This window comes from Magnolia sinica, chromosome 5 (assembly GCF_029962835.1).
Source record: "Magnolia sinica isolate HGM2019 chromosome 5, MsV1, whole genome shotgun sequence".
Lineage (NCBI taxonomy): Eukaryota > Viridiplantae > Streptophyta > Magnoliopsida > Magnoliales > Magnoliaceae > Magnolia > Magnolia sinica.
In genome coordinates, this window is record NC_080577.1 from 114,991,265 (window position 1) to 115,015,558 (window position 24,294).

Sequence of the window (24,294 nt, forward strand, 5' to 3'; positions counted from 1 at the left end):
GTTTTGCTGGGCCCCAGCAGACACCCTTTGGAATCTTTCAAGGCATGTGGGCCATCCATCTTTCCCACAAAAGCCAAAACGAATGATCTCTATCATAGAGAGGATAAAGCCACTGATCTTGTGTGGAAGAGCCATCTCCGATCATTCAATATATAGAAGAACAAATCAGCTTACATATGCCCACCAATCAACGGCAGAAATTCCCACCCCATCACCTCTTGGATGATCCTAACCATCCGATCAATGGACTTTTTGGTCAGCATAGCTGGTGGCCTTTGATTAGTGTCCAAAACATGGTACTACTGATCCATTGTTACCAACATCGAATTGGTCGTACTCTTGGGCGTGTGGCCCATTAATTCAATGGTCCGGATCAACGAGCGCTCTGAATCCATGGCGAGTATAAATGGCTATACACGGGATTTCGGTGCATGCGCAATCACACGGTGAAATATGATACTCGAGTGATGGTGAAAGGAAAGGGCGTGCTTGTCAGTCATTGTAACATGCATTGTTTTAGTGAGGCTGATAATTCAAAACCGTGTGGAGCCCTGGCCAAACACATGCACTCGTGCCAAAGCGGAACGCGTGTGAGACCTAAGCTTTACATTTTAATTGGTGGTGATACCTGGAAGTTAGCAGTTTACTACCGAGTGGCTCGCCTAAGGTGTGAGATTACTGGATCTTTTGGCTGAAACATCTGAAATGCGTATAGGAGATGATGGAGGGATCAGATCTTGCATGTGTGCTATATTGGCCAATGTGCCTGCATTTGAATGAAGAGAGCTCCCACGCAGGTGAATGTGTCGTGAAGAAGACGTCCGAATGGATTGAGCCAGCATGGAATCGGTCTGGTGAAAAATCAAAAACCAAGCGGATCCGCTAATAAGGGGCCGGATGCGTGCACGGTTTAAAGTGCCGGTCTTTTACCTGATAGGAGATCCCGGCCCTTCTGCGCTTCAGCTCACTAAGAAGTTCGGTTCGGTTCCAGGATTAAATTGGAACCAAATCCTTCCCGACAGTCCTACAGAAATCAGAATCAGAACTGGACCGTTTGCACCTTAAAATCGACGGGACTATAAAAAACTTATTCAGTTCCAGTTTAGTTCTACAGTTCTAGGCTTTTTATAATCCAGTCCAATTGTATTGGTTTTTTTGTTTTTATTTTTATTTTTAAAATCCAATTCAATTGGACAGTTTTGAGAGCCGGAGCAAAACTCTGAAAAGAGGGGGAGAATATAGAAAGATTAAAGTTTTTTTTTTTTTTTTAATTATTACTTTTGTTTTTTGCTTTTTTATGTTTTAAAAAATTAAAATTAAAATATTTATTGGCTAAGCAGTTCGGTCAAAAGGTTCACTTCTACAGACCAATTCACAGTTTGGTACATTTTTTTTTACATAACCCTAAATTGAGAATTGAACTGAACTAACTGATTCTTTAATTTTTGAAACCAAAATGAAAACCAGAGCGCGTCATAACCAAATCAAACCATGTGATCTAGTTAGTTTTAGTCTGATGGATTGATTCCACCAGTTCCATGTACACCCCTACTGAAAATACACCAGACACATAAAGAACATGGATTGGCTGTAAGCGGGTGATGTGGTAATGGACCTGGATTGCGTTATGTTCCACGCATGTCTAGCCACGAACTTGCACATCTGTGTGGGGGCACACTGATGTATCTATTTATGGCAGTCTCTCTCTTTTTTAAAGATGATTTTAAGGTATGAGCTCAAGGTAGATCTATTGCTCAAATGCACCACACTAAATAATGAGTGGTTGCATTAAATACATAAAACATTAAATGCAAAACTCATCTATTGTATAGTTTACTTGACTGTTAGATCTATTTTATTTTTGAGCTCATATCTTAAAATAATACGAGAAAAGATATGAACAGCATGGATAAACATATATACATGACGGCCCACACAAATGTGCCCCCATTTGTAGCTAGAGACGTACAGGGCCGCATCTGGTGGTATTCTTTTTGCAGCTCGGGCCCGGCTCAACCGAAAAAAAGTGCCGCGTGCAAGCTCACATTAAGAAGAAATGTGTCCCAATTATATAAGTTATGTCAGCAACTTACATTCAACAGGTGGTGCACACATGAAATATAATCACCTATCATTGTAAAGAATTTTTAGACAACATTGTTCGATAAAAAAAAACCCCTCCGTTTATAGAATATGAAAAGCAAATGATGTTTTTGTCATTTTTCTTTCATAGGATACCTGCAATCCCTATGCATGGCTTTGATGAATCCCTGACGGTGGATTTGTAACTGGGGGACCCGCTGTGATGTATGTGTATTATAACCTTTATATCTCTATCCATTTCACCCTATTATTTTAGGGTACAAGCATACCCCAAAACTGCAACAGATAAGATCTCGAGCAAACCATATCCAACGCTAAAAACTTCTTAAGGTACATCAGAATGTTGATTTGCCTTCCAACGTGCTCGTAAGGTCATAGAGACGTAGACGATAGGACCACATGAATATCGACACTAGCCTATATTTCAAGACGGGCTAGGGCATTGCCCACTTGGATTCTCTCACTCATCAACCGCTCGACTGTACTACAAGTGTCACACATGTAAAAAAATCTGAATCGGTCATCAGGTTGGTTGTCCTAGCCGTACGCTGAGAATCACACGCATTTGACGGTTCTTGCTATTCCATTGGATTTTTGTACGTGGACCATCCAAGGTGGGCCCTACCTGATGAATGGTTCAGATCCCATATACAAATGCCGCTAGTACGGAAAGAGAGTCCCTCATGAATTATTATACCCGCTGTGTATATGTATTATATCTACGCCGTCCATCTATTTCACTCGCTTATTTTTTGGTATGAGCCCAAAAAAAATATAGATCCAAATCTTAGGTGGACCACACCACTGGTAAAAGTGATAATTGACCATTAAAAACTTATCAGGGGCCAGAAAAGATTTTTATCAAGCATATATTTGAGTTTTCCCTTCATCCAGGTCTTTATAACCTAATCAACGGGTTGGATGAAAAATAAACATTACGATAGGCCCTCCCCTAGTAAGTTTTTAATGGTGTGCATTAAATCAACAATGTTCCCTATAGTGTGGTCCACATGAGGTTTAGATCTGTTTCATTTATGTGCTCATGCCATAAAATGATATGGAGAAATGGATAAACGATGTGGATATAATACACCTACTTCAAGGTGGGCCCCACGGTCAGGGATCCCCCGATGAAGATCCACCAAGCCGCGTCTTATTACGCCAAAGGCTAAAGGCAGCTACGAACAGCTGGGCTTTCTCTATGTCGGCGCGGCTGCAGTGGACGCCCAGATCGACCGACGTCCATCCCTTCTGACAGCTCATTTGGGAGCATGATCCGAAAAAAACAAGTAATCTAAATCTTAGGTGGATCACCCACATGAAATAATGGTGATTGAATATCCACCATTAAAACCTTCTTGGAGCCACGAGAATGTTTATTTGACATCCAATCTGTTGATAAGGTCACAAAAATCTGGATGAAGGGTCCACACAAATATCAGCTTGATCTAAAACTTTCGTTGACCACAAGAAGTTTTTAATGGCCAATAAACATTGTTTTCTGTGATGTGGTCCACTTGAGATTTATATTTGCTTTTATTTTTTTAAGTGCACTGAAATGAGCCGTAAAAGCGAATGAACGGTGTGGATGAAATTAAAATACATCAAGGTGGGCCCCACAGCCAGAGAACCACCGAGCTTAAGTTGATCCGGGGATCCACCGAAGCGACGCCCCTCTATTTTTGGGTCCGGGCATGTTCAAGGTGGGCCACACCGGATGACTGCACTAGACGCCAAGTACTGCTCCTGCCCTGAACAAATAATTACGCTTACTCATTGGACGGTTCAGATCAGTCGTCGTCATCTGGCCCACGCCAACGCTTTTGCAGGGTTCGGGCCCCGTAAAAAAAAAAAAATCCACAAAAGGAAAAGAAAAGAAAAACTCGTATACTACGCCATAGCGTGACGATTGATACCCAGGGGTGTATGACAGTGTGCATCTGGCATAAAACCGTTCAAATCGTGGGTCCCACATTAGATTGGGCATAAACCAAAATTTAAGACTATTAAATAATTTTTATGGCTGATTTATGAACATTTAATGGACGGTCCTTAAAAAATAGTAAACAGTCTAAATACAGAAAATAAATGGATATTAATCAGAGAATGCTATGGTTCAATAGATTTAAATTTTGGCTGTTAAAGTATACAGGGTGGGTCCCACAATTTAAATAGTTTTATTTGAGTTGAGTTATGAGAATTGAACGGTTTCTGAGTGCCTGCGTATCAAACACCCGCTCTGGCCGAGTAACGAATTACTCCCCACTTCCAAAAGGTCCGAAACGTCTGTTCACGTTCCTCTCTCTCTCTCTCTCTCTCCTTCTGCAAATCTTGAAGAAATCCAAGCTCTATTTGTGTTTTGATGAAAAGGTTATTTTCCTAGAGATGGGTTCTTGTGTTTCAGTCAATAAAAACAAAGATCCTGCAATGAAAATCCCATTCCCTATAGATTCCAAAGCTCCAAACCTCTCAATTTCATCACCCACCCATCAAAACCTGACAAATGGCAAACACCCAAATGCACGATTCGCTTCTCAGAGCCGGAACGCTAGCCGCGAGTTCGGTATGATCTGAATTATATGTCTTCTTCTTCTTCTTCTTCTTTTTTTAAAAAGAGTGTATAATGATCGAACTCAATCACATTTTCGTTCGGGGCCGGCCTTCCAGCAATCCGGGCCGTTCATCTGGTTTGACCCACCGTGTCATGTGGGTCTGGGCAATGGTCGTAGACATCAGAACTTTGATGCTTGAAAGGTTGGTTGAGATAGGATCAAACCAACTGTTATTTCACAACAAGAAAGTAGTCCGCCGATTAGATGGCTCTGGATATGGAGTGTAGTTGATTCTTTGAAGCGATTCCCGTCTGCCACGGGTATCGCTGGATGAATTTTGGATAATTGGAAGGCCGGCCCGCCCGTGCAGAATGCTAGACTGCATGCGATTCTGACCGAACATCGAATGGCAACTCTTGTTTAATCCCCTCTCTAGTTTTTGTTAGCAATCAGGCTCAAATTGGAATGCAAATAATCATGAATTTGTTTTCGTCTATCTGAATTTAATTGCTACAAATTGCAATTTCAAATTATCATGATTTTGTTCTGTTTCTGCCTGAATTTGATCGCTAATATGGTATTTTTTTAAATTTATTTATTATTATTTTTTTTAATGTGACAAATTGGCTTAACGGGCAGCGGATTCATTTGGGTAGTTTAGGGCCTGTTTCGCCGTACCCAAAAAAATGCAGACATGATCATGCATCTGTTGCTCGGAGTGTTAATGCGATGATAATGGGTTGGACCCAATTGCCATTGGATTACCATTTCGGGGTGGATTTTGCTGACTGAAACCTTTTAGAACATACAACCATTCACATTTTGTGGGATGTGCCAAATGGCCCCACCTTCGGGGGATACACATGGTTGGGCCTCGTTCCGTTTGATTGTTGATCTAGTGTATATCCAAACAGGTCATCGATTTATTGGAGATTGGCCATTCTGCAGTTGATGAAATTTCCAGTCAATGTTTTGTCATGGGAAGTTATCATATCAGTTGTTACAGTCCGCTGTTGTGCTTGTTTTGGATTTATTTGATTTGTGTGTAAATTCGAGTTCTGAATTACCATGAAATTGTATTTGTTTTTATCTCAAATCTGACCATCAGTATGACTTGATGATGAAATACGCATAATGGACCCAAAATTCATTTGAATACTTTGATATATTGGATTGTATGCATTCTACTGTTGATAGAATTAGAATTGGCGTTTGTTCTGTTATGGGAGATTGTTGCAGACGTTACAGAGAGGCGTTACTCAGTTCGGATTTTGTTGGATTCTTGTTTTGTGAACTTTGGTGATGCTTATGTCTGTTGGGAGTTATTTCCTTCTGTTTTCCTTTTCTCCTTTTTCTTTCCTCATGTGACATTCTAAGCAGGGAAGCATCTGAGGGTGTGTTTGTATGCCGGCCCTTTTCAATTCTCATTAAATCTGCAGGAGGCTGGCATTTCTCTGGAAAGCTGGGGATTGATGTTTCTCTCACACATGTTCATGTGTGGTCAAAAAATTTGAACCTTTCATCGAATTTGGCACAAAAACCAATACTTCTGAAATTTCTGGCCTATTTGACACCTGAGTGGGCCACAATCTTAAGCTCATATCCAGCCATTGGTATGGCTCCAACAGTTGTCAGCCCCCGTCAAGAGAAAAAATGCATTAAAACACATTTGCGGTGGCACTCAAACAAGCCTAATGTTTTCTCCAGTCCCTTAGATACCAGTTGCTGCTTACTAGCTCTTGATAGTAGGGATTGTCATAAATACTGAATTCCAATCTTTTCTTTCAGGGATAAGCTATGGGTATAGTTATAGCCATTTGAACATTTTTCAAATGGTCATGGCTCACAAACCTGAACAGATGGCATACATGTACTGCAATATGGACTGTCCAACTCATACAGCCCATTGTGGATAGAGCATATCCTGAAAATGTCACTGGTCAGATGATCTTAACCATCCGGTTTCTCCCCATTGGATCTGTGTGGGGCTATACAGCATTCACAACAGACCCCGTGCTCTGGACAGGTCTGGATTGATGCACTTGTGACCCATACGCATGGTGCATGTGTCACCACCATTTTCTTAAATGGTGGTGACATACAGCAATAGTGGTGCCCTTTCTGAGTTCATGTAGTGCTCTTAAACGGTGTCTGTTTTGGTTTTGGATGCATAAGCTGGGTTTGGTTTGTGGCTATTTCATCAGAAGAGGACAAATTGCGATTTTGATATTTCTAGTGTAAGAAGCATTTCTAATAATCTCAAAATGGATCTATTTTTGTGTTGTATCCGAAAGCAAGAGCGATTTTGCATCCACTCAAGTACCATCTCATGATTTTTGGAAATTCTACTTAGAGTAGAAACATTGAAATCACGCTTTTCTTCTAACAGATGGAGCCAAACGAAGGCTGATGCAATGAATCGATTTCTATGTTCTGTCTTTGGGGCTGTTTTTCTTGGGTGGTTTTCTCTTCTGAAAGTTGATTTCCACATAAAACCGTAGATGTGATTTCTTTTCTTCTGTTCAGAAATTTTCTGTTGTTCTAGAATTTCTCACTATATTTTCTATAAAGAGTTATATGTTTCCTTGAACTGGGGTATGCATGACATCTTGGAATTTTCAGTCTGTACAAGTGGGGGGGCCTATGGTGCAGTCTAGACCATTCATTCGATGAGAACCACAATGAAAGGACCATTCCTCAAAGATCTCTCTATAAGACAATCCCAATCCTTTGGTTGGAGGCCTGCAAGTGAAGGGCTTTGGCAAGAAATAAACAGCAATGGTCTACATTCAAACTGAATAGATTCAAAATATTGTGGATGGCTAGGATCTTCCAATCAGAGGTGGTTTTTGGGCCATCCAAGGTTGGGTACCATCTTATTAATGGTCTGGATCACCAGTGAATATTCTCGTAGCCTGTAATTTTAAGAAAAGATTCCAGTGCTTTTGTTTCTTGCCCTTTAGTTCGTATTCAAGCTTGTGTACTGCTCACTTTTGATGTATATGTTTATATTCCTTGGCAGGCAGTAAAGAGGACGCATTCTTTGATTCACAGGCCTGGTTAGAATCTGATGGTGAGGATGATTTCGTCAGCATCAATGGAGGTAAGTTCATTGCCATTCATTTTGCTGTAGCATGATACGAGCCGTGTCCTTAAAAAAAAAAAAAAAAAATCTGATTGGGAATCATTACAGATGCAATGGCTTATCTCAGGAGTAGGATTTTGAGTCCTACTCTCCCTTTCTGCAATATCTGGGCCCTTCATCAGGTGGGCCCCACAGTTTATTCCCATTCATCAGGTGGGTCACACATCTGTGAGAAAAATGGACAGTTAAAAGTACTTGTCAGACACTCAACATTCAACATGCATGTCTCCCACCTGAAGAAGACCAGACTGGCCTGATTTACAGGCCACAGCACATGCACCATTCAGCCCAGCTTATGAACAGCCTTGATATTGCACACATGTACCACATTGGCACATGGGGTAGTGCAGTCACAGCTCTGGTTCAGGTTGGATACCCATGTGCATGTATCTGACTGAACTAAAGGAACTGGATTTGGATATGTGTTACCATATGTGAGTTGCTGAATCCGAATCCAATCGGACTCGGGTATCACATTGTGTCTAGTTTTGAGCATGCATTAGGACACAAAATCGAATTTGGGTCCAGAATCTGGCCTAGAATCAGGATTTGTTCATGATCCATGTCCATACCAGAAATACACCTCTTGTATGGTGTTTAAATGATATATATAATCAAATAAAGGATAAAACAAAAATGATCATATGTTCGGGTATCCAATTGGTACCTGAGTTTTTGAGTAATTGACCAGGTCTGATTTTTAACCAGACCTGAGTCCATGGACCTGATTACTAATAGGCACAGAATATATAGAGCTAGGCCCGATTATTAATTGTATATGTTCAGGTGTTCAAGCCACCTACTGATAGGTCTCTATGTTGTGTCCCCTGTACTTTTTATTGGAAAGAGGGGAAGGGGCACATGCAACACACACATACAGAGAGGATGGGAGGGAGAAAAGGTAGGAGAAATCAGAAAAGGAGGAGAAAAAAGAGAGATTATAGCTAAGGCACGGGCTACATAGAGAGAGAGGGAGAGGGAGAGGGAGAGGGATGGGAGGGGGAGGTGGGGTGGGTCACCCGTCTCCACATCTTCCTTTGTTGTGGCCCACCCGAGCTTCAAATCTGTCTCATTTTTGGGCTGGCATCCCAGTATGAGTTGGACTTAATTTCTCAACAAATGTACGTTATAGATTCACACAGTCATTGCAATGGGCCCCATGAAGCCTTTGTTGCAGTCTCCCTACTAGTATGCTTCGCGAGGCCTTATATGCAAAGAGTAGGAGAAGTTTGAGCTGGCTACTTGATTCAAAGAATTGAAAAGATGCAAGTAAAATCCAAGCCATTGCAGTCTTTTTACAGGTGATATCTGAACCATATGCCAGACAACAGCCACATTTCCAATTCCGATGGGTGCATCTGGTAACGCCACTAGAAGCTTCTAGCAGCTATGCTTACAAAATAGAAGCTATTCTCACAGTGTATAATGGCTTCTATTTTGAAAGAGAAGCTGCTACCAAACACACCTTTAAGTACTGCTGACATCATTTAAAATGTCTTCCCACGGTCTTTGAATATTCAAAGTTTTTTGCTCTATGAAATTAATTGTGGGGGCAAAAATATCCAAAAGCTGCTTGCATTATATATAGTATAAATTTGAAACTGGTTATAATTGCTCATTTTTATTATTATTTTTTTTAATATGCAGATTTAACACCATCCCATGGTAGTAGTACTCCAAACCATCAAAGAAGTGCCTCTGGAACTTCTCGGCTCAACAGAGTCTCTTTCACGGACAGAATATCAGACTCCAAACTTGAAACTTCTCCAACCAATAAGATAACAAGGCTATCTGAACTTTTGAAGGAAAGCCCACAAAGCCAACGAGTTGCCGACGGCCAAAACATCAGCGGGTCCCAAACTAATACCAATGGGAAGCTAGGATCTGATGAGGCCCACATTGAAATTCCTCTGAAATCATCAGAAGGAAGCCCAAATTCTGTCTTGAACAGCAAGAGAACTCAAAGCAAAGATTTGAAGCATGAAAAGATGAAATCCGCTAAGACGGCCCAGTGCTGCCTTCTGAGTTTGGTACCAAACCGTAAGCAGCCGAGCTCCAGGCCCCACAACGGAGGGTAAAACTACCAACTTCTAAACGGATTCCTTTTTCTTTTCTTTTTTTGAGTTGAGATTTTTTTACTTGTAAGTTCAGTGTATATGGATGAAGCAAAATCTTTCATTTCCACCATCTCTTAAATGGTGTCGGCTCATCCACCTTATACAAGGCATACATGTGTGCAATCCAAACCCCTCCAAATCATGGGCCTTTTCATGGACTAAGCATTTGGGGGCTTAGGATCATTGGGTAAGTTTACTTTTCAGGGCAATGCCTCCATCCACATTGAATCACTGGCAGTCTGGATTGAAGTAGATATAAGCCATGTGAAAGCTGGATGGGTCGCCACCATTTAAGAAACCACGGAGAATGCCTGTAGTAGCCATCATTGATGGCTTTGTGACTTTTGTTTCTGTGAAGAGTTTGAGAGACAGGCAATGTTGCATGTGATTATCTTCAATGAGAAATACTCAAGTGTTTGGATTGACTTTATTTTATATCTTAAGTTTGTTATCAATCCTTGAATCTATGTACATATGGCACACTTGTATGGAATTCAAACCGTTCATCTGTTGGGCTATACTATGGATGGGCGTTATGCTAGAAATTACCCTGGTCTGATTGATCCTAGCCATTGTTTGGAGGAATTTTGCCCAAGTGATATTAACTATTAGTTGCATGTGGCTGTCTCGATTGATCGAATCCTCGTTTCTATCATGGAAAAGAAATTGTTTTCGTAGATGTGATGATTTTCGCTGTTTGTGAAAACAAAATCAGCTATGGAAATCTATTTCGATTTTCATGGTTTTCCTTAGGAAATGAGTGATATCTATTTCCTTAAATAAAAAAGAAAAGAAAAGAAACGGAGACAATTCTCACTTTTTGATTGTTGACCTTTTCACATTTCTATTAGAACTCATATGTGCTAAAACAAACAGGTTTAGTTGGATTTTTTCACCAAAATTACTCAGTCATGACATTTTCTTTTTCAAATCTACTTTTGGATTCCACCCGTCCAAACAGGTTTAGATCTAATCAGTGGTTATGGTTGCTCGACCGGTGTAATTTTTGGAGGGATCCTATCCGTGGTAGGCCATCATGCAGAAATGTGTGATACATGTGTACATGTACAGATTTGACTGCTCAGTCAGCAGCCCAAACTGGCTTGGATTTTACTGCATGATTCCTTGAGAATTTTGATTTTATCAAACATACCTTGGCTTTCAAAAAATCCCCAAGATGTGCTTCACGGGGTAAAGTGACTGAAATTCCTCTATTTTCTTTTTACTAAAAAGTTGTCCGGTTGTAGGACATCCTGCCCTTCCAATAGTTAGGCCTCATCATGATGATTAGGATTAAAAAGTCTGATCAAACAGTCGTGTGGGCCACACCATAAATAAAAAAAATACTGGTCCCCAACCAAGAGCCTCCAAATTCACGTGTGGCCCACTTGATGATTGGATCAGCCAGATTTTTGGTCTGACAGATGATTCTCTGGGCAGTTAGTTCCCACACCAAGTAGTATTTAGCTGGGATTTCAATTTTTTTTCCAAGGTATTTTTTTGATAAAATCTAAACTGAAAATAGGGAAAAAATTGAAACTAAGTAAGAGGAGAAGAATGCTGCTAGTTAAGCAGCCCCATGGCCCAAGCACTATCTTCCTGGTACTTATAGGGAACTACCCTTGTTTGGCAGAGTTCACATGCATGCTTACATGGCAAGTTGGTTGGTAGGAAAATCCTGTTTATTTGTCTTGGCCTAAAATTAAGATAGTCAACTTGTGTACCAGTATCATTAATTTTTTTATTTTTGTTTTATTTTTATTTTTTTTAAACTTTTAATATCATCATCATCTGAGCCTTAATCCCAGCTGATTGGGGTCTACTACATTATCATGTTCCTTCATTCTATTCTATCAAGAACCACATCTTTAATTTCTTTTCCTTTAAATAGTCCACTAAATAAAGAGTTATCCTATACAAACGTTTGTAGAAAATGCTTTTCCAAGTCTTATTTACTTGTGTGTAAAAAGGTTATTAACATGCATGGAACTTATTCACTTAACACGCATCCATGTAAAGATAGAATATTCTTAAATTGACTATACATATATGTGTGGAGTTGGGTAAAAGCATTCCTACTCCTTGTCATACTTGGATGGAGACTTTCCATCTTGAGTACTCCTATTAAATACAGGTCTATCCTACAACTTGCCAAGGGGTTATGGAATGACTGAGAATTGATATTTATGGCCATAATTGTTTATAAAGAGAGAAATCCATCTCCTTTACTCCATGTATTAAATTATGGCATTGCAATCTGTCTATCTAGGACCTATGGCCATCATAATCTATTGTCAAGATGATCAGTATCATATCACTGTCATCAATGGACAAGATTACATTAGTTTTTCGCGTCAAAACTCCAATACCACTGTTATGGATGCTCCAAAAATTAGGCCATCCAATCATTAGGTGTGCCACACCATAGAAAACAATGGACATCTACCTAAAAACTTCAAAATTCACAAAATGGACGGGTTGGATTGGCCTTACTTTTGGAGCGTCCCACTTTCTTAGTGGGTTGACATATATGGACGGGTTGGATTCCATATACAAACAACCCTGGGCCCGCGAGAAGAGTTACAGAATAAGCTGTTTTCCACAAACGTTGGAGGTGATCCATTTAAAGAAATCTCACGACATGAGCAGCCGTCTGTCCAAAACATGAAAATGAATAGGTGAATTCATGCACACGTGCCAACATTACACACATATGAAAGATTTGAGCCAATGGACCTGGTAGCTCTATGTGGACATGCCCTATCACATAACCTGGTCTGATCAACTCATCATCTGAGTCCGGATATTTTCTGTCTAACAGTTATAACGTGTGTGCCTGATTAATGGGCCAGGGCAGCACGCTCACCACTCGGTCCACTTAAGAACGGGCCAAGATCTCGCACGTACATTCGCGTATTCCAGTATTAAGCAATGCTTACTGAAGCTCGACTCACATGTGGGAACGAGGCAAATGCGTGTGAGATCTGACGAGCTGGATCCTGACTCTATAGAGGCATCCAAAACGATGAAAGTACGACCATTGCGTGGGCCACCCGTGCAAAAAATCTGAACCATTTCTTACTTTCCCTCAACCTTCAATATGCCCCTACACGTGTGGCACACCTGTATGTCCCTCCAGGAGTTAGAGAGTCGAAGTTCTCATTCTCAACGTCACATGGTGGCCCAGTAAGACACGTGCGAGCCCTACGTGCACCTGCCAGTACATTCAGTTATCTCCACGTATTGCTACATGGACGGAACACGTGCACTAGGTGGGCCCCACGTCCGAAAAGAGCCAAACCCTTCGAGCCATGTAACCGCAGTCCGTTCGCGTTTTCCGCCATCTAAATCTCGATGCCGTTGGCTGGTGATCGAAAATAGATAGAGCAAGTGGGCCCCACATAGGTCATCACAGAAGATAATGTGAAAAGGGACCCGCGGCCAGAATCCGGTCTGTTAGGCATTGAAAAAAAGGGACCCTTTCTGTTTTCCCTGAGTCGTTTTCCGTATATCGCGACTTAGGGTCGCTAGGTTTTATCGCCCCATTAGGGTTCACGTTATGACATGGATCAACGATCAGAACCGTCCATATTTTAGATGTTATTCTATTTATAACACCAGTAGAAAGTTGTTAGCAACGGATGCTACCGATCATCCCAGTATGCTGATGAACTCAGAAGGTTAAAAAGAAATTCTTGTATGGCTCATGTTCAACTCCTAGAGATCAAAGGTCGGAATCATCATTGAAGCTTGAATATTGGACCACAGCTTGTTGATGAGAGTAACAAGAAAGATGGATGGTTCAAATAATCCGCAATTGTGTTGTGCGCCCCACACTTATGTGGGCCACACCGTAGGGAACGCTTGATCAAGCACGCCCCAACTGTATCTACCTCTCTAGCTCACCTGAGAGGGACGCGGATTGCGTCCTATCCCCGCCCGGACAGTAATCCGTCCGGGCAGGGCTCTGTGGGGCCCACCGTGATGTAAGTGTTTTATCCACGCTGTTCATAGATTTTCTCAGATTATTTTAAGGAATGATCCTAAAAATGAAGCAGGTACACAGCTCCAGTGGACCACACCAAAGGAAGCTGCAGTGATAATGACACCCACCGTTGAAATCTTTCTAAGGGCCACCGTGATGTTTTTTTACCATCCAAACTATTCATAAGGTCATGTAGACGTGGATGAAGTGAAAACACAAATATCGGCTTGATCTGAAACTTCTCCAGCTCCAAAGAAGTTTTTAATGGTGGACGTTCAATCCCCACTTTGTGGTCTAAAGCCATGTACCTGTCTCAATTTTTGGATCATAATTTAAAATGATCTGATAAAAAATATGAACGGCGTGGATAAAAACTTATATCACGGTGGGCCCCGCCAAGTCCTGCCCGAACGGATTATCGTCCGGGCGGGGGTAGGACGCAATCCGCGTCCCACCTAAGAGTCATCCATTGGTGGGCCCAGGCCCAAACTCGGGATGGCATACATGAACATGTCACGGTAGCGCCCACACTCATTTACACTGTAATTATAGTGATAGAATCATGACGTTGGCACTAGCTAGATCATAGGCAAAAATCTCTCTCTCTCTCTCTCTCTCTATATATATATATATAAAAGGAAGCCTCGGGCCTCTTAGAGATATGCAAGGAGATGGCAATCAAGAAGATGGGATTGGTGTTCATTGCTACATGCTTCTTAGGTCTCATCTTCGAGCCCGGTCGAGCCCATGGCTCGACGAAATCAGACCTTTTCATGAGCCATGGCTCGGATCTACCCGTCGCGCAGACTCCACCGTTGGTTGGGATATGTGAGTCATTCGTGGCCGTTCACGGTTACCCCTGCAAGGAGTTTAAAGTAATAATACCATGTCCATTTTTTCCCATTTTCTAAATGGTATTCACTCATCCAAGACCGCCCAAATGGTGGGCCCCCCAAAAAATAAAAAAGATCAATCGGTGCCATTTCTGTATATTCTCCATCCACTGTGGTGCTCACGATTTGAACGGTCTGGATTGAGGAACATATGTGCCAGGTTTTCTGTTGAATGTGGATAAGTTACCACTATCTATTGTCAAGGGTGGCTACTAACGTACGCTTGTGGTGTAGGTGAAAACGCAAGATGGGTATGTTCTTACGTTGCATAGGATACCAGAAGGACGCGTTAAAGGAAGTGGGAAGATCAGGCAGCCGGTCCTACTTCAACATGGAATTCTCATGGTATGTATGTATGTATATATGTGTATGCATGTACGTACGTACTAACATTTATATGCATGCATGCAGACACGTCACAGCTGGCTAGTCAAGAGATGTATATATGTTATCATACATGATATTATGCATATCTATGTAAGAGCATATGTTTTCATGCATGCATGGAAGTCAGAACAAACTGTCATGCTTGTGCACGTGCACACGTGTATGTGGCTGGAAAAGGGCCGGGCTCAGGCATGATGAGATTTAGCCCATGAATTTAGCCCACTTGATTCAAACTTTGGGATGGGATTCACCCACAATCGAAGCGATGGGTCCACCATCTTGTATATGAAAAATCCACTCCGTCAATCGGGTTCTGTAGTTGATTCTATGTAACAGGAAAAAAAATCAACCAGATCGACTGCTCAGGTTGAGCACAGAACAGGGAACAATGGGGATGGGATTCCAACCATAGGCATTTGTATGTGACCACCACAGTTTGTATCTTTTATCAAAATCGTTAGTCAGCTTTGAATCATCAGGATGAAGTGAAGATAGAAAAATTAACCACATCTCGTGAACTTAGCGGTTTCAGGGGCATTTTGATATTTTTCCCTGTGGTGTGGACAATCAGAGTTTTCTGTACGGTTGAATTTTGAATGCGCGGTTCAAATATGGGTTCTCACCTGATGGACGGAGTGGATTTACATATGCAACATGGTGGGACCTACAGAGGTTGGGTGTTTTACGCTCCAGGAAGACAGGTAAGGCAGACGATTCCGATCCCGACCTTTTCACTTCCGATCTTGATGGACGGTCAGAAACACCCCTTTGTTGTTGAAACAAGAGATCATTTCATAGCCTGCTGCGACTGATAATCATACTCGTATGCATATGCGGACATGTGTCATTCTCGTATTGAATCAGATCGTTTGTGATCGTACATGTCGGACTACTTGTCTCTTTGGTTGTCTATTTCATTGGCCATAGATTAGATGGCTACGATCATCCAAATGGTGCACACTCACAGACGTGGCCCATCCATGATAAAGCGATGATTTGGACAGCCTTGATTGACGAACATGTATTCTACGTGTACGATGGATATTTGCACGAGTATGATCGACTATACCATGCCAGGGTATATGAACTAACGTGTTGCATTTAAACTCCAACGCCTAATCGCGAGAGTATGATTAAGAATTCTACTCCTCGCACCGTCGCACGTGTGTGACATATCCGGACCTTTCATCAGATCGGCCCAAACAATCTACGTACAGTGATTCATTAACCATTCTGGTCCGTTCATCAGCTTTGTCCCTGTTATAAGGTCAATTATTATGAACGATGCGCTTCATGCCTACCTGCTGACCAGAACTACCCGATACTTGGGGCTACAGAATATGGACGCTCCTGATGAACGGTCTGGATGCCACAAATGTATCAACATTGGCACGTGCAGGAGATGACACTCCTGCTCCTACCATTGCGAGTACCTTTGTCGTTTCTCCCCATTATCGAAACTCCTGGAGGCCGAAAGAGATGTGTCCGTACGTCAGTACACCTCAATGAACGGTAAAACTAACGTCTGCCTTGCTGTTGGGCCAACATATCACGTCTGTGGAAATTCGAACCGTCCAAAAGGTTCATCCCATCATACATTTAAATCAGGACGGTCCATTCATCACATGGGGCATACAGATCAACATTAACAATAATTTATGTACCATCGTCGGTCAATCATATTCCATCTTATGGCTCATCTGACCTGAGTCTGCCTATTTTATCTACATTCCTGGGCCCACCATCTGGACAGTCTGGATGTCTGCATACATTACATGTTGGCAATATCGACAGTAACTCTACCGTGCATTGGGCTGTACCAAGAAAAGAAAAGAAAACGCCAGATTCAGGTACAGCGAAATTTCATGCTGCAAAAATTCCCGGGAACTTTTGCAAGGAGTTCATTTGACTCTGTCGCGACTAACAATCCAGCTTGAGTTGCCTGACAATGGGGCCCACCGGATAAGATATTCCGATGCTGTGAACCGTTCATATTATCTATAATGACACAAATAAACTGCTTTTCTACAATGACTCTTAATTGATGATCCTCGCTTTTGATTTTTACCGTTAAATGCGAGCGGCGAGCCATTGAGAATTTTCTTCTCGCTGTTCTAAATTCATGTACTGATAGTGATGATCTCCATCATCCTTTCAGCATGGAATGGATTGTCCTTAGGAAATATATTCCAGAACATGAACGGTTTCGATTATTGGATCACTCAGCATGCGGACCCAGTGGTCTTCGACAGACGATGGATTGTCAGTCGCGACAGAGACGAGTATCTCTTCTGTCCGGCTAATAATGGTAAAAAACCCAAGTTCCACGTTAAATTCAACGGCCTAGCAATATTTCATCCTCGAGTGGAGTATGGAATACGTACATATGCACTCGTCCTACGTATATACACGCACAAAATTTCCTGAATCCAGACCGTCCAAATGCCAGACCTTAATTATATTGAAAAAAAAAAGGGAAAAATAGATAGATTGTTATATCCTAACTTTGTATCAATGGACATTTATCCATTTGAACACTGAACTTCTAGTCTTAGCCGTTCATTATATATCTTCCAATCGACTGGTCAGAAACATCGATTCTATGTTATTTTCTGCATATAACATTTCTATGTGGGCTCCACCATTCAGAGGTTTTGTCCTGAGGTACGTATATGACACGCGTAAGTGTCTGTCAGCATGCATACAGATCAGCACACTCTGGCGGAGTAAGAAGGTAGTGAAATTAGATCCCTTCACCGTTCGATGAAAGCATGCGAGCGGTGGGAGAGATTTTCGGGCTTGAAAGCAAAATACAATTCCTTTTCTGTCTCTCTGTACACGTGTACGTCTCTCTTTTGACTGATTAAAATGGTGGGCCTTGATGATCCCACAGCTTACGTACACTGCATGCATGTTTGGATTGATTGCATGCATGGCTGTATCATGTATGAATACATGTATGAACATGATTTGAGAGGGGTAACCTTTGCAAGATTTCTTAAATGGTGGCGACTCGTCCACAGTACACGTGGCATGCATGGAGATCAATCCATGCCATCCAAATGTCGGGACCATCGTGGATAGAGCATATTCGAAACATCTCACCGATTGGATATCCTTAACTACATGCATCCGCCATTGAGTTTGGACCATGTATTTGATGGCCACCTACTGATCAGTCAGCGTGATCTTAACAATCTGCTGCATCCACGACGAGACTAGATTGTACGGTCTGGATTGGCTTATATTTAAGTCCCATCTAAGGTGGATGGTTCACCAACATTTAAGAAATTTGAATCCCGCTTGCGGGTTTGAGTGAACGTTGGGACCCACGGATCCTAGTGTGGCCCACCAAAGTGCCACGTGCACGTTTTTCTCGCACGTGCTTATGAGAATGTATTTGTGGAAGGCATTGACGCATTGAGATTCATTCATGTGATGGTGACAGGATGGGATGTCGTGGCTTCTGGATTCTCCTGATCTGTCTCTCGGATTCGTCTTGGCGGACAGCGGATTCGACGTGTGGATCTCTAACACTAGAGGGACCCGATGGAGCCGCACTCATACATCCCTTGATCCAATCAATCCGGTCCATTCATTCTTCTCCTCTTGATTTTCTAATATAACTCTAGAGTCATGATCATGTGTGGGATGTGCTCACATGACACGTGTGCTACATCCAGCATGATGTGCTCCAACTCCTTTTTTACGTAGAGAGTAAACATCCAGATATGTGGGGCCCACCATAATTGTATGTGTGAAATCCAATCCGTCTATCAGGCTCTTTCCTCTTTTTTAGATGCTAATACAAAAAATCAGCTAGACCCACAACTCTGATTGGCCACACTCCATTGATTGGAAGTGAATTATGGTTTTTACTCTTCGTATATAGTCTTAACTAATACAAACGCAAATCGATTTTTCTGCAGGCTTTCTGGGCCTGGTCATGGGATGAACTGGTTGAGCATGATCTTCCTGCTCTTTTCGATTTCGTGCACAGCCAAACGGGCCAGAAGCTGGATTACGTCGGCCATTCTCTGGTAAATTTCTCACTTCTTTTACGGTTGTTTTCTATTCTCGGGGATTGACCAGGTGTATACACCAAACGTTCAGTGTATGCAGCACTATTAGCCTATCCTGATCTTGGGGGTGCCAATGGGCTGGGTTTGGTCTACGTTTGGCCTACCCAGTACTACATATCCCGTACGGCCAAGCCCTTTATGGCCCAGAGCCCAGCCCAAATTTTATCGTATGCAACTCTATGGTACTCCCCATAGAGTGCTCCTAATCCAACCATTGATCAAGTGGACCACATATACACAAAGAAATAGATATTTAGACTAATGAAAACAATGGTCTAGATGCAAGATATATGCATGTATGCATCGTTGCAACTGAGATTTTGAATAGCATTTTTTTATGATAAAAGCATGTACGTACGAGCTCTGCCAAATGGATCTTAAGTTGCTTAATATAAGTTACGTATTAAGAACATCAGTATGTTTGGTAAACACGAGGTCCTGGTATCAATTCCAAGTTTTAAAAAAATTAACTAAAGTGATTGAGTACTTTTTAAATAAAATTTTTTATTTATAATTAATCATAAACCAATCTTATTTATTAAAATAATTAAGTTACTTATCTACTGCTTTGAGTACAAAAAAGTAACTTACTTGATTTACATGGACAATGTTTGGACGGTGCTGATTTACATAGGCAATATTTGGACGGTGCTGATTATCATTAGTGGGCCATGTGCCCAATAAAATGATAGTGTATAGTGACACACATGTTACACCTGCAACTATTGAAATGATTTTAGGTGTAATCCAAGCTCTCACCGTGGATTTCAAACCCCTCAAAGAGGGGATTTGAAAACACCGTTTACTTTATGCTGCCAAACAAGCATGGGATTTGAAACCCCCTCAAATCCACGTGCCAAACGACCCCTAAAATGAATGGGGCGCAAGCCCAGCCCGAATTGATCGTGCCACCATCAGCCAAACTAATGGGCCTATCGGGTGCTGGGTCCATTGCTACCCCCAACTGATCTGGATTGGCCATTCGTGGTAAGTGGACCACACCACCCCAAAGGTAGGTCGGCCTCCTGCCGAAGCTTGTAAATCACTCTAGAAAACAGTGGGACCCATGCTGGTAGGAGATGGTGGATAGTTAGGGTGGGCGGGATTTGGCCCTAGGTCCCAGTTCCTAGGGCCAGACATGAACAAGCCGGAACATAACCTAGAATCAGATCTTCATTATCTAAACGAACCCGGAACATACCATTGGGAAGTGATTCAATAATTAAACCTTCATGAATCATTGGTGCCAAGCGTGAGGGAATGCTAGATGTTTGGTAATTTCTCCTCCGACCAGGATGAAAGATCCATACGAGCTGAAATATGAAGAAATAGGTATGGCCTATATATTAGATTCTATGGATAAAGGATCTAATTGATGGAAGAAGCACCATAAAGATCAATTAGCGAGGTTTGGGAGCCGATACAATAAGAACTGCTTACTTATGTCATGATATGAGATAAAAGTTAGGAATCAACTTATGTAATAGAGTCGATCTACTAAGGTATTGAGCAGCGGTGTAGCATCATATCCCAAAGATAGTAAGTCCTTCCTCCATAGCGTTCCGTTAGATAGGAACAGATTTGATAAATACTGATAACTCTCGGATGGAGTATTAGAACGGAAAGATCCATTAGATAATGAACTATTGGTTCTAAGCCATCTCCGGCGATGAATCAACAATTCGTTTGTCTCATGGTAGCCTGCTCCAGTCCCTTTATGAAACTTTCGTGATTGGGTTAGCCATACACTTCACATGTTTCTAGCGATTCACATGGCATCATCAAATGATACAAGTCTTGGATAAGAATCTACAACGCACTAGAACGCCCTTGTTAAGGATCCTTTACTCCGACAGCATCTAGGGTTCCTCGAACAATGTGATATCTCACACCGGGTAAATCACGAGATGGCTCCATGTGCTCTGATTCATTATTTGTATTCTGATTCAGGAGCAATACCAAAGTGTTTCAAAGAGGGGTTACTTTGACGTAGGTCTGCCTCCAGCCTAGATCAACCTGACGTTAAATGGAGTCTCTATCGCTCCGCTCCAAGAGTCAAATATGATACTTCGTACACCTTAAAGTTTACCTGGCCCATCTGTCATTTTTTCATACTCCATGTAAATGTTTAGGCCCACTTGCCTTCCAGGCCGAACTGCCACAACGCAAGCACGGGTCCCATTTTTGGCCGCCGGCATGGACTGGGCCACTAGTCTATCATGCCCCATCACGAGCCTGAATCAAGGGCCGTTGGGCAAAAGCCAAAAGATGTTAGGTTTGGGCCAATCACGGCCTGCCTCGAGCCAGCTTGACAACCCTGATATCTTAATGGCTGATGGTGTGTCAATTTACGTGCCATGTGATCTGTGTGTCCCACCTGATGTACTGATATCTTGATGGCTGATTGAAATCTGAAGGTGGGCCTTTGTTTTTGCAGGGGACGTTGATGGCTCTGGCATCTTTGTCTCAAGGCAAGTTGGTGGACCAGTTGAAATCAGCAGCGTTGCTCAGCCCCATCGCTTATTTGAGCCATATGACCACTTCAATTGGACAAATCGCTGCCAGATCCTTCATTGGAGAAGTATGCCTCCGTTTCCTTCATTATAAAATAGGTCTCATCATCATCTTGAAATGTCTATTCAATGGGCCACACCATGGTTTGATGATTCTAGTCGCCTGCACTATGACCAGTAGAAACAGACAGCAATGGCCACTGTAGTTCATCCGATCCATGTGACATTGTGCACCATGGCTTGTGGCTAGTCGTATGAATAAATGGACAGTATGGATTGATGATCGGCCTTTCAACACATCAATTAAAACCATGGTGAGAAGTTGCTGACCATCACTGAAGTGGGACTCAGTGAAATAGGCCCAACTTGGTCCGACTCAGTGAGTCCTGACTCGACTCAGGACCAAAAAAGGGTTGACCCAAGTAACCCAGTCTTAAAACCATGGATTTTACATTGATTCTCGTTGATTTGCATACACCCCTTTGTATGCAAATCAGGTATGGTAGAGATACAGCAGGTTTGTTGATGATTGAATCTCATCGTTACTTGATCTTGATCCGACATGGATCAGATGTACGGTCCAGCATGTCCCATCAGGTGGGCCAAGTTGGTAGGCCACCTCTCATCACCTGTGATCATTGGTTGCTATTCTCTGATGTAATTTTCTTTCCGTTATCAGATCACAATATGGTTTGGTCTTGCAGAATTCAATCCAATAGGGTAAGGGGTTATTCCATTCTCATGCATAGCTAAACATTACATCTAAGAGGTTGGGCCCACCTCTTGGTAATCTAAGCCGTTCATCTAGTGAACACCTTCAAGGGGTACTTCATATCTCAATATCATCCACAATGTATTATCCCAGAAACTCGATCTGTTGCTCGGAAAATTCTTTCTACGCGATCCACCATGTGAACGGTTTTGATTCACCGAAATATGGCCCACTCCATTCTTTGTATACTAAAAATCCGATCTTGTTTGATGAGAAATCAGAGAAGCTGTGGCTACTTTTCTGAAAGCTCTATGTGCGTATCCTGGGATCGATTGCTACGATCTGATGTCATCATTTACTGGTACGGATGCATTCTCTCCACATTCTAAAAACAACTCCGTAAATGGCATATTTGGATGCACTACCAAATTCGATTGAGAAATAAGCAAATCATTGTCACGAGTACTACTAGTTTGCAATCCAATTCAATTATCCATCCAAACACGGCCACTGTGTAATCATTTGCACTGGATGATTCCTCACTATTCATTATCCAATACTAACTACTTACCTAAATCCACTAACCCAAAGGTAAAAACTGCTGTCTCAACGTATCCACCATCGATCTCTTCCTGCAGTACGAACCGCAATCAACGTCCACGAAGAACCTGGTCCACCTAGCTCAGAGTATCTTCCAAACTCTCTAGAATCCAGCCCTTGCTAGTCAATCCAATCCAATCCAATCATCAGGTGGGCCACAGTGTATATAAGAAACGGACACTTAGAAGAATTGATCAACAATGTGTGGGGCCCACCTGATGATCGGATTGGACATATTCAAATTAGCACGGATACTAATAACTGACCTTTTATCTTGATGCCGATCCAACCGTTCAATCCAGCCGTTCGAGATGGCATCATAGCAAAATTTGATTATGGGAATAGCGAAACGAACATGAAGTACTATGGCCAGAGCAAGCCTCCGATCTACAACATGTCGAGCATCCCCAACGATCTGCCACTCTTCCTTAGCTACGGTGGCCAAGATGCGCTATCTGACGTCCGTGATGTGGAGCTCTTATTGGACAATCTCAAATTCCACGATGGAGATAAGCTCACAGTTCAATACATAAAGGACTTCGCCCATGCAGATTTCGTGATGGGAGGGTCTGCTAAGAAGATCGTCTATGACGCTTTGATCGCCTTCTTCAATCGATGGTGAGGATCGACCGATTGACTCATAAAATGGGCCACCATTCCAATCAATATGTCCACATTAATTCATCTCCATTGCATGATACATTGGGCAATTTTTAATAAAGAATTTTGGGTTTGTTCTTCATCCAATGAATTAGAATTTGAAACCAGTGTTTTAAAATCCAGTGATCCGATCAGACGGTCAGACCGTATAATGGCATATGTGGATGGGATATAAACAGTTCATGAGGTGGGCCTTGATGATGCTGAAAGATTCAATCATCAGCTCGACCACAAATTTCCAACGATCAAGAATCATTAGATGGGAAGATCATCCAACCATCGTTTCTGACTCGGTGACTCAGACTGACTCATTCGATGACCAGTTGAGTTGTGACTCACTGAGTTGAGCTGATTCAAACATATTTTAGGGGTGACTGCTGGTACTGAACCGGACGGGACCAACCGAATCAGACGCGGTTTGGCTAGTGACGCTGCTATCAGCCAGGAGGCTAGTGGTCGGTGCTATGTGGACCCCACCATGATGTATATCTTTTATCCATGCCGTCCATCCATTTTGACAGATAGTTTTAAGTCTGTAAAAAGAA

General features: G+C 42.1%; 2 protein-coding genes across 3 annotated transcripts; both read left to right on the forward strand.

Moving 5' to 3' along the window:
- The first annotated feature begins 4,389 nt into the window (after positions 1–4,389).
- LOC131246857 (uncharacterized protein At3g27210-like) lies at positions 4,390–10,354 on the forward strand. The gene is made up of 3 exons (XM_058247304.1): positions 4,390–4,666; positions 7,678–7,758; positions 9,448–10,354. The coding sequence occupies exons 1-3, from the start codon at positions 4,489–4,491 to the stop codon at positions 9,876–9,878; spliced, it is 690 nt and encodes a 229-aa protein (XP_058103287.1). The 5' UTR covers positions 4,390–4,488; the 3' UTR covers positions 9,879–10,354.
- Positions 10,355–14,541: 4,187 nt separating this feature from the next.
- LOC131246858 (triacylglycerol lipase 2-like) lies at positions 14,542–23,836 on the forward strand. Of its 2 annotated transcripts, XM_058247305.1 has the most exons (9): positions 14,548–14,777; positions 15,030–15,140; positions 18,631–18,771; positions 19,112–19,222; positions 21,702–21,845; positions 22,457–22,497; positions 22,771–22,850; positions 23,081–23,176; positions 23,392–23,836. In XM_058247305.1, exons 1-9 carry the CDS (start codon positions 14,574–14,576, stop codon positions 23,709–23,711), a joined length of 1,248 nt encoding a protein of 415 aa, XP_058103288.1. In that variant the 5' UTR covers positions 14,548–14,573; the 3' UTR covers positions 23,712–23,836. The 2 variants fall into 2 exon arrangements, with proteins under 2 accessions (XP_058103289.1, XP_058103288.1); XM_058247306.1 differs by lacking the exon at positions 18,631–18,771 and having other exon boundaries at positions 14,542–14,777.
- Positions 23,837–24,294: the final 458 nt, after the last annotated feature.

Excerpts from the sequence above, each read along its gene's own strand:
- LOC131246858 (XM_058247305.1), top strand. The coding sequence starts at position 14,574 with ATGGCAATCAAGAAGATGGGATTGGTGTTCATTGCTACATGCTTCTTA. Across the intron at positions 14,778-15,029 it reads ACCCCTGCAAGGAGTTTAAA|GTGAAAACGCAAGATGGGTA; the intron begins GTAATAATACCA and ends CTTGTGGTGTAG. Across the intron at positions 22,498-22,770 it reads GCAGAATTCAATCCAATAGG|AGAAGCTGTGGCTACTTTTC; the intron begins GTAAGGGGTTAT and ends ATGAGAAATCAG.
- LOC131246857 (XM_058247304.1), top strand. The coding sequence starts at position 4,489 with ATGGGTTCTTGTGTTTCAGTCAATAAAAACAAAGATCCTGCAATGAAA. Across the intron at positions 4,667-7,677 it reads GAACGCTAGCCGCGAGTTCG|GCAGTAAAGAGGACGCATTC; the intron begins GTATGATCTGAA and ends ATTCCTTGGCAG. Across the intron at positions 7,759-9,447 it reads TTTCGTCAGCATCAATGGAG|ATTTAACACCATCCCATGGT; the intron begins GTAAGTTCATTG and ends TTTAATATGCAG.